Here is a 13680-nt window from a genome sequence, read left to right on the forward strand (position 1 = left end):
AGGATGCCGAGGATGGAGCTCCCAGGCAAAAGAGCGAGAGGAAGACCAAAGAGAAGGTTTATGGATGTGGTGAGGGAAGACATGAGGGCAGTTGGGGTTAGAGAGGAAGATGCAGGAGATAGGCTAAGATGGCAAAAGATGACACGCTGTGGGGACCCCTAACGGGACAAGCCGAAAGGAAAAGAAGAAGAAGGCTCGAGTATGAAAATATAAAGGATATGTAGACTTAAAGGATATGGGGATGAAAGAGATTCAAACAAATGGCTCTCACTTCAGTATTTGCAGTTTGAGCCGCCCTCACGGTCCTCATTGAACAAGTTGTGTAGGTTGTACAACATTATGCAGTTACTCATGTTCGATGTTTCTTCGACAGCAACGGTTTGATCATAAACGCGTCTCGTTGTTAGCCAGCTAAGCAAAGTTAGTCTGGGCCGAGGAGCAAAATTAAGTTGGCCTTTCTAGTTTCCCAACTTCCTCACGACTCGTTCTCACGGTCTTCGTTGTATATGATCCGTCGGTTTTGCAGGTCGTGTATGTAGTAACGATTGATGTTATCCTCCTCAGCAAATATTTGATTACTGACGCGTCTTGTTGTTAGCGAGCTAGGCCAGGCGAAGCTAGGTCGCGCTGCTTCAACGCAAACGATACGGCTTCAACATTTAGCAAATACAAATAATGTTGCCAATCCTAATTGAGCTAAAAGTGGAAAGTTTTAGCGTGACTTCATAGCAATCAGTCAGGGATAAAAAGCATTTGTGTCTTTATACAAAGCCATGACTTCTCCTGGTGTTGTTCCTGTTCATGCTTTGGGTTCTTGGAGGCAGTGTAGTGTGATGTCTGTGCATGGAACTCTTTTATAGTCATCTAAAATAAGATGGGATGATGGAAACAATAAAACTAAATCGTTTTTCACAGGTTTGGAACAACATCAGGAATATATGTACTTTATAATATATTGTCCGTCTGTGTGTGTTACTTTGTTGTTGTTTGTTTGTGAATATTCATTATTTTCAGGTAAATCCCTCCTGTGATCTAATGCTCATTTTTGCTAGCCCATCAATAGGGTTTTCCATTGACTGAATGCTAGAAGTTAGCAATTTCTAAAACGATGTTGTCCTTTTTCATTTTCACCCATCCATCCATTTTCTTCCTTTTAGTAGCCTCAGCAGGGAAGCCCAGCTGGTAGACATAGTCTTTCCAGTGTGTCCTGCGTTTTCCTTGATGTCTTGTCTCCTCCTAGTAGAATGTGCTGAGACCACCTCACCAAGGGGGTATCCAGGAGGCACAAGCCATCTCATCTGGCTCCTCTCAATGCAGAGGAGAAGTGGCTCTACTCTGAACCCCGAGCTTGAACGAGCTTCTCACCCTATCGCTAACGGGGAGCCCAGACACCTTCTGAGGGAAACTCCTTGTATGTTAAAAAAAAAATGTTCTTTTGGTCACGACTATTTAATATTTAATATGAGTAATTGTTTCCTTTGTAGGTTTAGTTTTACAGTATACTCCAACTGGAGTATCCAAAAACAGGTTCAATCATACTCAGGGAAGGCAGAAAAACATGCAAACAGGCTTGTTAAAGTACAAGCAACACAGGGTGTATTTAGAACACAAGAACTTGCATGGACGATCTGCGTTGCTGCATATTCATTGTTTTTCTGAATTAGAACAATTTGTATCATTGTTAGAAGCCATAATTGAAATTTACAATTGCATTTCAATCAATGGCTGAGCCCTATTACAGGGGATTCTCAGTTAGTATCCCAAGGTTACAAATGGCGTGTGGCACGCAGCACAGAAAGGCACGCTCTTTCCAAATATTTGCTGTAATTATGACACTAGCACTGCCATAGATTACAATGAGTTCCTACTTTCACACACATTTGGGTTATAGCAGAACTTGGAAATTTTGAGGTCCCGTGGTCTCATTAGTGATTTTTTTGCAATGGCACAAAAGTATTAGCTGTCAATCTTTTTGAAACAGTGTATCTTAGGTCAAAGAATGAGGATGTAATGAGTTTTGACATCTGATAAATCCAGTGTGAGATTGTTTATGAGAAGTAACAGAAACTGGATGCCAGTCTTCATCCTTGTCTCAAGTAGAAATATCTTATTCATAATAGAAAATAACTGGTCAAACTTAGTCACTTTGTAGATTATTACTTGAAAGTGTTTAAAACAATCATTTTCTTTACGACCTATCAAGTCATGTCATGTCATTATCCAAGTCGCTTATCCTTAGAAGGGTTGCGGGAAAGCTGGACCCTATCCCAGCTAGCTTTGGGCAAAAGTCAGAACTGAACTGGTTGCCAGTCGCAAGGCAGATATCGACACCATCAATGAGCAGGAATCGATCCCACGCTGCCCGCACCAAATGCAGGCGTGTATACCACTACACCATCAGTGCCTTTCAAGTCATAATAATATTATTATATATATTAATTAATTATACATTAATATTAAAAATAGGCATATTGGAACGAAACGTATTCCCCCAAAAGTTAATGGTTCGAATGTGGATCTTTTTTTTTTTAAGTTCATTGGTGTTCAATAGCTAAAAGATCTGCATGTTGGCGAATGAGTGAAGTTAGCCTGGCCATCACACAATGCTAACGCCTTCTGGCCTCAAGATAGACAGACAGAGGTCAACACATTACTGGTGCATCAATATAGACTTCCAAATTACCAGTGTCTCATTTTCATGACCGCCTGCCCATCATGGGAAGCAGCAGGCTTTCCTGTTCAGGAACGTCAACAATTTCTTCAGATTTTTTTTAATTTAGTAACAAATAAAATGGTTAAGGGAAATGTATCAGATTAAAAGTATAAATTTTATCTTGTCAATATAGTTGACTGAAAAGCTGCCAGATACACATTATGAATTACAGCTATATGACAATTGTACTTTAGAACAGTCCCGACAGTAAATTTGTACTGGGATATTACAAAACTGGTTGGTTGGCTATGTGTGTGTGTGGGTTGATGAGACAAGGACGCTGTAGGGGGACAACAAACTTTTAATAAAAAAAAAAAACAAAAAAGTAACCCAGTAAAAACTAGTGAGTCTACAGTGACAGTGTTTTAAGTTGTAAGCAGAGTATTATTATTCAGCAGCTATGAGGTTACCACAAATCACTACTAAGTCTAGGAACAACATGGCTGCTGGCTGACATGGTGGCTTCCGGCAAGACGCTCGAGGTTATAGGCACTAGACTCTGGAACATGCAATATGGGGGCTGCTTACTGTGGTCCTGTTCAGTCTGACATAGGCAAGCTAAGGAGCTTGTGAAAACCGAATTCCACAAATACATAGGTGAGCATGGGTCAACGTCAGGTGACCTGCAATCCAGTGAGAACTTTCTCCAGCAAAGTGCACTTTTCCTATTTTATCACCTCTTTATCAGGAAACCAGAACGCCAAAATGGAAATGTACAATAATGCATTCCAATTGTGAGGTTGAGAACATGTTTGGATGCTTAACTTGACTGACATCATTCCTAAGAAGCTGAAATAATTTCTTTCATTTGCGGTACCATCAAGCCACACAGCAAAAAATTGGGGAAAATCTGAGATGAGCCATTGATAAAAGTCACTGACAGTTACTGGTCGGGTCGAAGGCTTCATGACATGCCTAACATCAAATTTCATTGCAGCCCGTTACATGTATGGCGACAGACCACAACAACGTACAATGCTATGATAAAAGTATTGGCGCCCTTTCTTAATTTCTTTTTTTTTCCATACTGTAGTTTCCCCAATTTAAGATCCTCAAACACATTACAGTAGTGATATGACCTTGAATGTGAACCAAATGAACTTATAATGCTGTTTTTAAATGGTAATTTCAAATCACAAAGGACAAAAATATAATTATTCAAAATTACCTGGCCCTTTGTGGAAAAGGTAATGGCTCCCTATCTTATTAACTAGTTGTGCCATCCTCCAAAGGAATGAATGAAATTGAGTATTTTCTCTAACTGGCAATGACTCATTCACATATCTGTAGAGATAGTTTAGACCAATATTCCTTGCAAGATTGTTTGAATTTAAGTCTGGACCTTACTAGGCCACTCCAAAACCATTTCTTAAGGCATTCAGAACTTGACTTACTGGTGTGTTTTGGATCGTTATCCTACAGCAGAACCCATGCTGCGCTTCATCTTGAGGCCACTCATTGATGGCTGCACATTCTCCTTCAGAATTTTCTGTAGAGCAGAATTCATGGTTCCATCAATTACAGCAAGTTGTCCTGGTCCTGAAGTAGCATATTAGCCCAAAGACCATCAAAATACCACCAGCATGTTTGAATGTAGGTATGAGGTTCTTTTCTGAAATGCTGTGCTACAATTACGTCAGATGTAAAAAGACACACATCTTCCAAAAAGCTCGACTTTCACTTGGTCATTCCATGTAACGTTCTCCCCAGGCTTGGAAATTAGTCAGGGTTTTTTTTTCCTTAATAAGATGACTTTGTTCTTTTTGATCAGCAGTGGGTTATTCTTGCCTTTGGATAGTGCAGATGGATGACATTTTTTCCCCAGTCTCTTCCTGATTAATATGTGATGAACTTTGATCTTGACTGAGGCAAAACAAAGGCCTGCAGTTCTTTTGAAGTTGTCCTGTGTCCGTTGCGCCCTCTGGATAGGCCTTTCTCTCGGGGTAATCTTTGCAGGCCACCCACTCATGGGAAGTTGTTTCTCCACACGAGGGTAATGACTCTTGTTCCGTTGGAATCTTTAAAGCTTTAGAAATGGCTTATGTAACCCTTTCGAGACTGATCGATTTCAATTCCTTTTTTCATTTATTTGAGTTGTCTGGAAATTCTTTGGATCCTGCCATTTTGTTGCAGCTTTGTTAGCTCATTTGTCCAACTCCAAATTGTTGGGCTAGATTCTGTTTAGGTGATTTCTTGATTTAACAGGTCTGGAGGTAATCAGACATGGGTGTGATCAGTGAAAATCAACCAAAAATTGTGATTAGCCACACTTATTGATTTAATTAACAATTTAATTAAATCATTTTTTCCACACAGGACCAGTTGACTTTCAAATATTTCTTTTCCTTAATAAATGAAATCACCATTTAAATATAACATTTAAGTTAATCTAAGTTAAGTAATATGTATGATAGTTACATTTGTTTGATGATCTTAAACATTAAAGTAGAGAAACTGTAAAAATATAAACATTTGAGAAGGTGGGCAATACCTATTCACAGCACTGTGTACGATCAGATGTCTCAGAGAGTTTCTCATCCATTACAATTCAGAAGTGGACCAGCACTTAAGACTAAAATTCTTGGAAATGTGTAAAAATTTAAGAAAGTGATAAATTTTTTTTCAGAGTTCTGTACTGTATGTGTTTCAAGATGCAAATGCTGAATCGAGGAAACTGGACTGTTCTTGTTTGTTGAAGACATTTAATCCAAAAGGCTTCTTCACTTCTAAATTTCTGGTGTGGAGTCCCTCGATTTATACCTTGGTCAACCATCCTGCCTATCAGTGAGTCGTTCAGTAGTCTTGTGACCAAACTCTAGACATTGTACGAGGGGCTCTTTGAAATGTAATTTTCTGTATATGTTTTGAATAAAACTCTGTCTACTGTGCCCTGACCAATGACAAAACAACTAAGATATCCTGACACCATACAAACAGTGTGACTGAAAAATATGGTAAAAGGTCTTGCTGCTATTACTAGTTTATCATCGCAAGACAATAGGTAGACAAAACAAAACAGAAAAATCTCTGGCCACTTTTACTGTCAGATGGGCTGTGCGTGAATGTTTTGGCTAACCGCCTCACACCTGCTTCAATCATCCAACCATGTTCAGAATGGTTAAGTTGTACAATTATTGACTTCCCATAACAGGCGTTTAGCCCGTATGGCAAAACGGTATGATGGAGCTCTACTTCTGAATCTTCCCGTGACAACTCAGTACAGTAATTATTATCTCACTTTCCCATTAGAACTAGAATCTACGTGAAGAGGTTTCGGTTTAAGAGAATACATGCTTCCTCTTTAAACACAACCAAGATGGAACTAGTGTCTAATCGCACATTAGAGTCTGTTGAATGTTAGTCCCAAGGATTGCAATGCTTGTCAGCGCATTCAAGTAAAATCAAGTGGGTGGACTAGTGTAGAACTATTGGCTACAGGTATAGAATGCTAGACGAGGAAAGAAGTCAAGTAAATTGGGAGTTATTTAAAATGTGACTCAACTGAAAGGAGTGTCCGTCAGCAGCACAGCCACATGCTTGGGCATGTCAGTTAATTAATTACAAAGCTAAAGAGATGAAAAAAACTATTGAAATATAAAATAAAGTACTTTATATGCCAGAAGCGGCATTTTGTTGGAGATAATCTGTCTTTAGCCATTTCTTTTAACTTCAAAACTGCTCCCATCTAACCCCACCCAAATGAGCGGGACACAACAGCTGCCTTTTGATGATGTATATGCGCGCGCGCGCGCACACACACACAGACACACACAGACACACACACACACACACACACCACACACGCACAAATATACAGTTTACATCTATGGTTTACTTTTTTCCCTAAAAAAATTACACCATCTGTCCTTCCAGTCACCGTCAGTGCTTGCTCGGCGCTCAGATGGTTGACAAAAAGAGAAAAGGTTATTCCGTTGAGAAACAGTGCACAAAGATGGAGGAAGAGCCCTCATTGGTACCACCTCAGTCCACAATAATGGAGCAATCCACTTCCTCATCATGCCCACTGATCAGCTGACCCTTTCGGTGACAGCAGTCCGAGACTCAACCGTTTCTTCTCGGCTGGGACAAGGAACTGCAGATGAGGGGACCATGTCTCTGAGCTCCCTGTCCTCAGCCCCTGCCTCCGAATCTACTCGTAGTCGAGGTCGGCCTTCCGCCCCAGACACGAGACCGACACCGTCTTCTGTCCCTGCTCTTCCAGAAGGATCGGATCGCACTGAGTTGGGAGCCTTCACAGTGCTGTTTGAACCTCCAATTGTGTCTCTGCTTTCTGAAACAAGTCCTGCTTCAACTTGTATTTCGGTTCTAGGCCTACCCTCCACGCTTTGAGTGGTGGGTGTAGTGCTGAGGTCTTGAGGCTGCTCACTCTGTTGAGCTGAGACTAGGTTGGGTCGACTGGCTATGCGGAGAGATAGTTGTAGTGGGAGTTGTTGCAGATGGGGGCTGGGCAGCTGTGGTTGAATCTGTTGAAAATGTAGCGGTGCTCCGGCCTGCGGGGGCCTTGACTGTGAGAGAGACTCTGTTGATTGTGGTCTGCTTTGAAGCTGGTGTTGCAAAGGAGAGCTTTCCTGGATTGGGGGCTGTGATCTAAACTGAGTCTGTGGGGGAGGGCTGTCCAAGAACTGGGTGAGGGCAGAGGTCCTGGACTGGTGTTGTAGATGGGGTTGGGCTATCGTGCTGGACTGTATTTGTGGCTGAGCTGTGTGGTGGGTCCCAGTCAGTGTTTGGGATTGAGGATGTGGTTGAGTCTGAACGGGGGGTCTGGTCTGATTTTGAGGTTGGAGTGTTACTGGGGACTGGGTTCGCTCATGAATTTTGCTTGTGTGGGCGTGCTGACCCAGCGAGATCTGTGGGTGTGACAGAGGTGAAGCATGCTGAACTGTAAGCCGTGTTTTGTGTTGGACTGATGGTGGTGTTTTTGAAGGGCGAGGCTGAGGAGGTGGATGTCTGATGGGAGAAGACTGAGTAATTGGAAGTTGAGACGGGGCTAAGCTCTGACCTGAATGCATGGTCTGGAGGGCCTGTAAGGGACAGGGTTGAGGCGAGGGGTGTGACAGGGGTGGTGGTTTCGGGACAGCAGATTGGGATTCGGTGTATAGCTCTGTTTTAAGTTTGGACTCATTGGAAGGCCCAGTTACTGAGTGAGGATGATCCAAAAGAGAGCTCTGACGGTGGCGGTGATGATGACGATGTTGGTGATGGTGATGATGATGATGGTGTTTGTGTGGGAAGCGCTCCTTCCTTTTATGGCTTTTGGAAGGACTTGTGTTACTGCTTCTACTCCTTCCTCCTCTTCCTGTCTTTTCTTCAACATCTTCAATCACTTCCTCCTCTTGACTTCCTGCAGCTTCACTCTTCTCCTTGTGCTTTCTTCCTTTGTGTGTCTTATGTCCATGTGAATGACTTTCTTGGGAAACAGAAGATTGCCTCTGAGATTGAAACTGGCTCTCCTCTAAAGAGGCAAGGTGAACCTGGGAAGTATGTGTTGGCTCATTTGGACCGGCATCCTCCTCGGAGGGAACCATCCTGCCAGGCTCTGTGGTGTGAGATCCTGGTGTCGGAACAGTCTCTCCCTCCTCAATTGTCTCTCTTGTTTTGCGTTTTTTGATTGGCAGGGCTGTTTCCTGGACCCCAGGTTTGCTGGAAGACTCCTTGGTTGTTCTGCGCTTGGCCTCAGCAGCCATGAAGGCGGAGGCGGTGTAGGCCCCTGCTACTGAAATACTGGAGGTTGATGCTGACAAGGAAGATGCTGTTGCAGCTGTGGCTGCAGCTGAGGCTGGTTTCCTGCCACGTTTTTTGGGTGTGGTCTTCAAGGGGGCAGGAAGATCCTGTTCTGATTTCCTCTTTCTGCCTGGCCGGGACTTGACTGGAGGCAGGACAGGAGATGACACCTGAAAGGAAGTCACCACGCCCACAAATATCACTATTTCTTTGAAAGAACACATTCCTACGCAAGATATTATTCATTTACTCATATAATGCTCAGCGTTCCTGAGAACACCACACTGTCACACCTTTGAAGTGGTGGTTGTGGTTTCACTGGTGGACTCCACCTTGCTGTGTGGCATCTTGACCAATAGTTTCCCAGGCGTTTTCTCAACCACACGCTTCATGGCCACACCCTCTGTAGCTTGATGCATCTTTCCACTGCCTAAATGCAGAGGACACACATGCCTTCACCAACTACACTTAAAAATGCAAAATTGTACACTGAATTTATCTTTTTTCTAGTGAGAACATTTTACTTTATTTTAAGAGTGTTTTGAGTTAAAAAGCCTTGTTTTAAGATCTTAATGTAAGAATTTTAACTAAACAATGCACATGCCCAAATATCAAGAAAAATCAGGAAAACCCTTCTCCTGATATATTATGCACATCTGTGACTTTCTAGTCATCGATATATTTGCAGTGGGTATGGAAAGTATTCAGACCCTCTTAAAATTGTCACTCTTTTATATTACATCCATTTGTACCACCCCATATTGACAGGAAAAAACAAATTGTTGACATTTTTGCAATTTATGAAAAAATAAAAACTTGGAATACCACACAGCCATAAATATTAAGTGCCTTTGCTGTGACACTCATGTATTTAACTCAGTTTCAGTCCATTTCTTCTGATCCTCCTTGTCATGGTTCTACACCGGCTGTGTTTGATCATACAGGGAGTCCTCGGTCTGCAAACGAGATCCGTTCCAACTCTGCCAACAAAACCCGAATTTCCGCATAAATTGGAATTCACCGTTAAAGTTAAAATTTACAAAGACAGCTGGGATTGGCTCCAGCACTCTGACAACTCTTGTAAGGATGAGCAGCACAGAAAATGAGTGGGTGGGTGTGGGTACTTTGTATAAAAAATTAAAATACATAAAAATAAAAAAATAAGATGCTGTACTTACCATTACTGTGAGAGGTGGGTGGCAAAAAATGAGGGGAGGCTATGCTTAGCTATTGCTAATGAACCATGTGTAGCCCTTGCTAGCAGTAAATTCCTCCTCTGTGTCCTTGACTTTCTCCTCTTTCAAAGTAAGGAAACTGGCTAACATTAAACCTATGTTGATTCTTGTCCTCGATCCATAATGTAAGTAATCTTTCCATCTTGGCATCAAAGAACGTGGCTTCGGTTTTTCTTTTCTTCGGGAAAAAGTTGCTTCATGATCACAGTATCCCTCATGGGGGTGAAACCCTTCATGTCCGTTAAAATGCAGGCTTTGTCCTTAATGATAATCGCCACGGTCGACTGAGTGAAGCCCAAGTATTTACCGATGTTCGTCAGTGTTACTCCTGTCTCCAATCTTTTTATGATGTCAAGCTTCGTTTCCATGGTACCTGTAATTGCTTTTCTTTCGGCTGGACCAACATTGATTTAAAAAAAAAATGCTTTTTTTTGCCATATTGTGTAAAAAGGTGGGCAAAAAGGGCAAATATCCTCGCGGCGCACAAACAGATAAGCAATATGCATTAGCTAACCAGAAACATGATGGTGCTGGGGACAAAATGGCAGACGAGACACAGGCGCCATAAAGTCAAAATGTTGTAGGTCGAGGACGTAGTAACCTGAGGACTCCCTGTACTGGTTGGACTCGATTAGGGAAGTCACACACCTGTCTGTATAAGACCTTACAGCTCATAGTGCATGTCAACGCAAATGAGAGTCATGATTTTAAAGGAAATGCATGAAGAGCTCTGAAATAGAATTGTGGCAAGCTTCAGATCTGGCCAAGGTTACAAAAAAAAAATCTTTACTTAAGTTCCTAAGAGCACAGCGGCCCCCATAATTCTGAAATGGAAGACAGCCGTCCAAAAATGTATGATGTGCATTTCTTTGTTTTGTTTTTTTGTTTGAGTTCAGGAGAACAAAAAGTCTCTTAGTTGTTTAATTCAGAAGGTGTAGCAGCCTTGCTGGTTTTGAGATTAATAAAAAATTCATAAAAAGGTTTCTCATAATCTTCCCTAAATGTTACACAATCAATTATTGATAAATTGGTTTCTCTTAATATTCCCGAAATGTTATACATATAGTAAGTGACACTGGTGTCTGTTTTACCTTTCCATTTCAAATTAATTATGTTTTTATTTAATCGTCGAAGGACACGGACAAACGCCTTCTCCAAGTCCACAAAACACATGTAGACTGGTTGGGTGAACTCCCATGCACCTCGAGGATCCTGCCGAGGGTATACAGCTGGTCCACTGTTCCACGGCCAGGAAGAAAACCACATTGCTCCTCCTGAATGAGATTTGACTTCCTGACAGACCCTCCTCGACAGCACCACTGATTAGACCCAGGGAGGCTGTGGTGTCTGATCCCCCTATAGTTGGAGCACACACTCCAGTCCCCCTTCTTAAAAAGAGGGACGACCACCCCAATCTGCCAATCCAGAGGCACTGTCCCTGATGTCCACGCGATGTTGAAGAGGCGTGTCAACTAAGACAGCCCCACAACATCCAGAAGCTTTAGGAACTATGGATGAATCTCCTCCATCCCCAGGACTCCGCCACCAAGGAGCTTTTTAACTACCTTGGTGACCTCAACCCCAGAGAGAGAAGAGCCTGCCTCAGAGAACCCAGACTCAGCTTCCACATGGGAAGGCGTGTTGGTAGAATTGAGGAGCTCTTCGAATATTCTCCCCACCAACCCAGAACATCCCGAGTTTAGGTCAGCAGTGCCCCATTCCCACTATACACAGTGTTGATGGTGCACTGCTTCTCCCTCCTGAATCGCCAGACGGTGGATCAGAATTTTCTCAAAACTGTCTTGAAGTCATTCTTCAAAGCCTCACTGAACTCCTCCAATGCCGGGTTTTTTCCTCAGTGATCACGGAAGCTGCATTTCTTTTTACCAGCCAGTACCTATCAGATGTCTTGGGAGTCCCACAGGCAGAAAAAGGCCCGATAGGACACCTTCTTCAGCCTGACAGCATCCCTCACTGTTGGTGTCCACCAACGTGTTCAGGGGCTGCCTCCACAACAGGCATCAACCACCTTATGGCCACAGCATGGAAAATAGAGACCCAAGTCAAAGATGCTCTTCAAGATACTCGGAGTCCCGAGCATTCATGTGGGAAATTGAGAAACAAGTCAAAGACGTCCTACAAGATACTCGCAGTCCCCAAGGGTGTTCGGTCGGCCCGCTTTTTGTTGTGCCTCTCTTGAGGGGTCGAGTAATTCACTGGGCCCACACCAACCAGAACATATTTCATTCAGGTATAACAAAACCCAATTCATTATCAAACAGCTTTTCTGGTGGCCCAACATCAGAAAACATGTTAAAGACCATGTCTGCACGTGTCTGGTAGGTGCTGCCCACAAACTTTCTCGGCAGCGTCCTCTGGGAATGTTGCGATTTCTTTCCATTTCACACCAGCCTTGGTCCAATATTGTACTCCACTTTGTGATGGGTCTGCTGGCACCGCAGGACAACATCTTTATTCTTTCGGTGGTGGATCAATTCTCAAAAATGGCACACTTCTTCCCGTTGCCAAAAATTCCCTCAGCCAAGCAAATGGCCGACCTCTTAATGTTCAATGTTTTTCGTTTGCACGGGTTGCCGGTTTATCCCTGTTACACGTTGTGCATGGCTACCCACCTGCTTTTGTTTCCCGCTTTAGCCCCTCAATCTGCGGTTCTGTCCTTGTTGGCCATGGTGAGATGGTGTAAGAGGACCTGGGTGTGGGCCTGGCGTATGCTTTGGTGCTGGGGGAGCTTCTATTAGGTCCCAGTTGGCTGTAGAGGGCCCCAGCCCATGCTTCCAGGGTGGGTCAGCAGGTCTGGCTCTTGACGAAACACGTTCTCCTCCGGGGGAAATCCTGTAAATTAGCTTCCAGGTTCGTGGGGCCGTTTCCCATTGTTAAAATTGTCAATCCGGGTGACGATGAAGCTGAGACTCCTGAAACCAATGCGGGTCCACCCTAAATTTCTTGTCAGTGTGTTCAAGCCGGCCTGTCTTATCTCCATTAGTCCTTTCTGCCAGGCCCCCTCCTTTTCCAGGGTTTGTGGATGAGGGCTTGGTTTATTTGGTACAGCATCTGCTGTCCTCGCGCCATCAGGAGAGGTGTGTATAGTATTTTGTGGATTGGGAGGGCTAAGGTCCAGGGGTGTTGTCTTGGATCCACTTGTGTTTCATTGTTGACCCCTTGCTCATCCGAGATTTCCATGCCGCGCATCTTGGGGCTTCTGGGCTGTCCGGGGGGTTGGCTGTTGAAGGGGTGCAGTCAGAGACGTGGCCATGCCACTGCACCGGGCGCGACTGCCTCTGGCACCTCATTCAGTTTAATTAGACTATACATTTCAGCTTCGAATGTGTGTGTCTTAGTTTGCCAGATCATTTTTAATTTATGTCACGTTCCCACAGTTCCATGTGTATGATCCTCTGAGTACCGAACCCTGCCTTGTTGTATCGTGGTACTCAGGTTTGGGTGTGGCATGTGAAATTCAACCCACCCACCCACCCATCCATCCATCCATCCATCCATCCATCCATCCTCTTAGCCACTTATCCTCATGAGGGCCGCGGGGAGTGCTGGAGCCTATCCCAACTGTCAAAGTGGCAGGAGGCGGGGTACACCCTGAACTGGTTGCCAGCCAATCGCAGGGCACATCAAGACAAACAGCCGCACTCACAATCAAAAGTACGGGCAATTTGGAGTGTGCAATTAATGTTGCATGTTTTGGGATGTGGGAGGAAACCGGAGTGCCCGGAGAAAACCCACACAGGCACGGGGAGAACATGCAAACTTCGCACAGCCGGGTCCGGCATTGAACCCTTCCAGCTGAGCCAAATTTAACTCACATTTCCCAAATTTTTGGTAAGTCACAATGACTTTGTGGGAGGGGGCGGCACAATTACTTTTTCACAGAGGGTCAAGAAGTTTTAGATTTATTTGTGCCTTAATAAAATGAGTTATTTGAAAACATTTTGTATTTCCTTGGGTTGGGTTGGGTTG

General features: G+C 43.6%; 1 protein-coding gene across 1 annotated transcript in view; it reads right to left on the minus strand.

Moving 5' to 3' along the window:
• Nucleotides 1-2996: 2996 nt before the first annotated feature.
• The window catches only part of mecp2 (methyl CpG binding protein 2), a 37728-nt gene continuing 27044 nt past the window's right edge, over nt 2997-13680 (minus strand). The window contains exons 5-6 of the mRNA XM_061805904.1: nt 8749-8885; nt 2997-8625 (exon numbers count right to left, since the gene is read on the minus strand). Coding sequence (XP_061661888.1) covers nt 6742-8625; nt 8749-8885 — 2021 coding nt within the window. The 3' untranslated portion in view covers nt 2997-6741. The remainder of the gene's footprint in view (nt 8626-8748; nt 8886-13680) is intronic.

The sequence above is a fragment of the Syngnathoides biaculeatus genome, chromosome 2 (genome assembly GCF_019802595.1).
Source record: "Syngnathoides biaculeatus isolate LvHL_M chromosome 2, ASM1980259v1, whole genome shotgun sequence".
In the NCBI taxonomy this organism is placed as follows: Eukaryota; Metazoa; Chordata; class Actinopteri; order Syngnathiformes; family Syngnathidae; genus Syngnathoides; species Syngnathoides biaculeatus.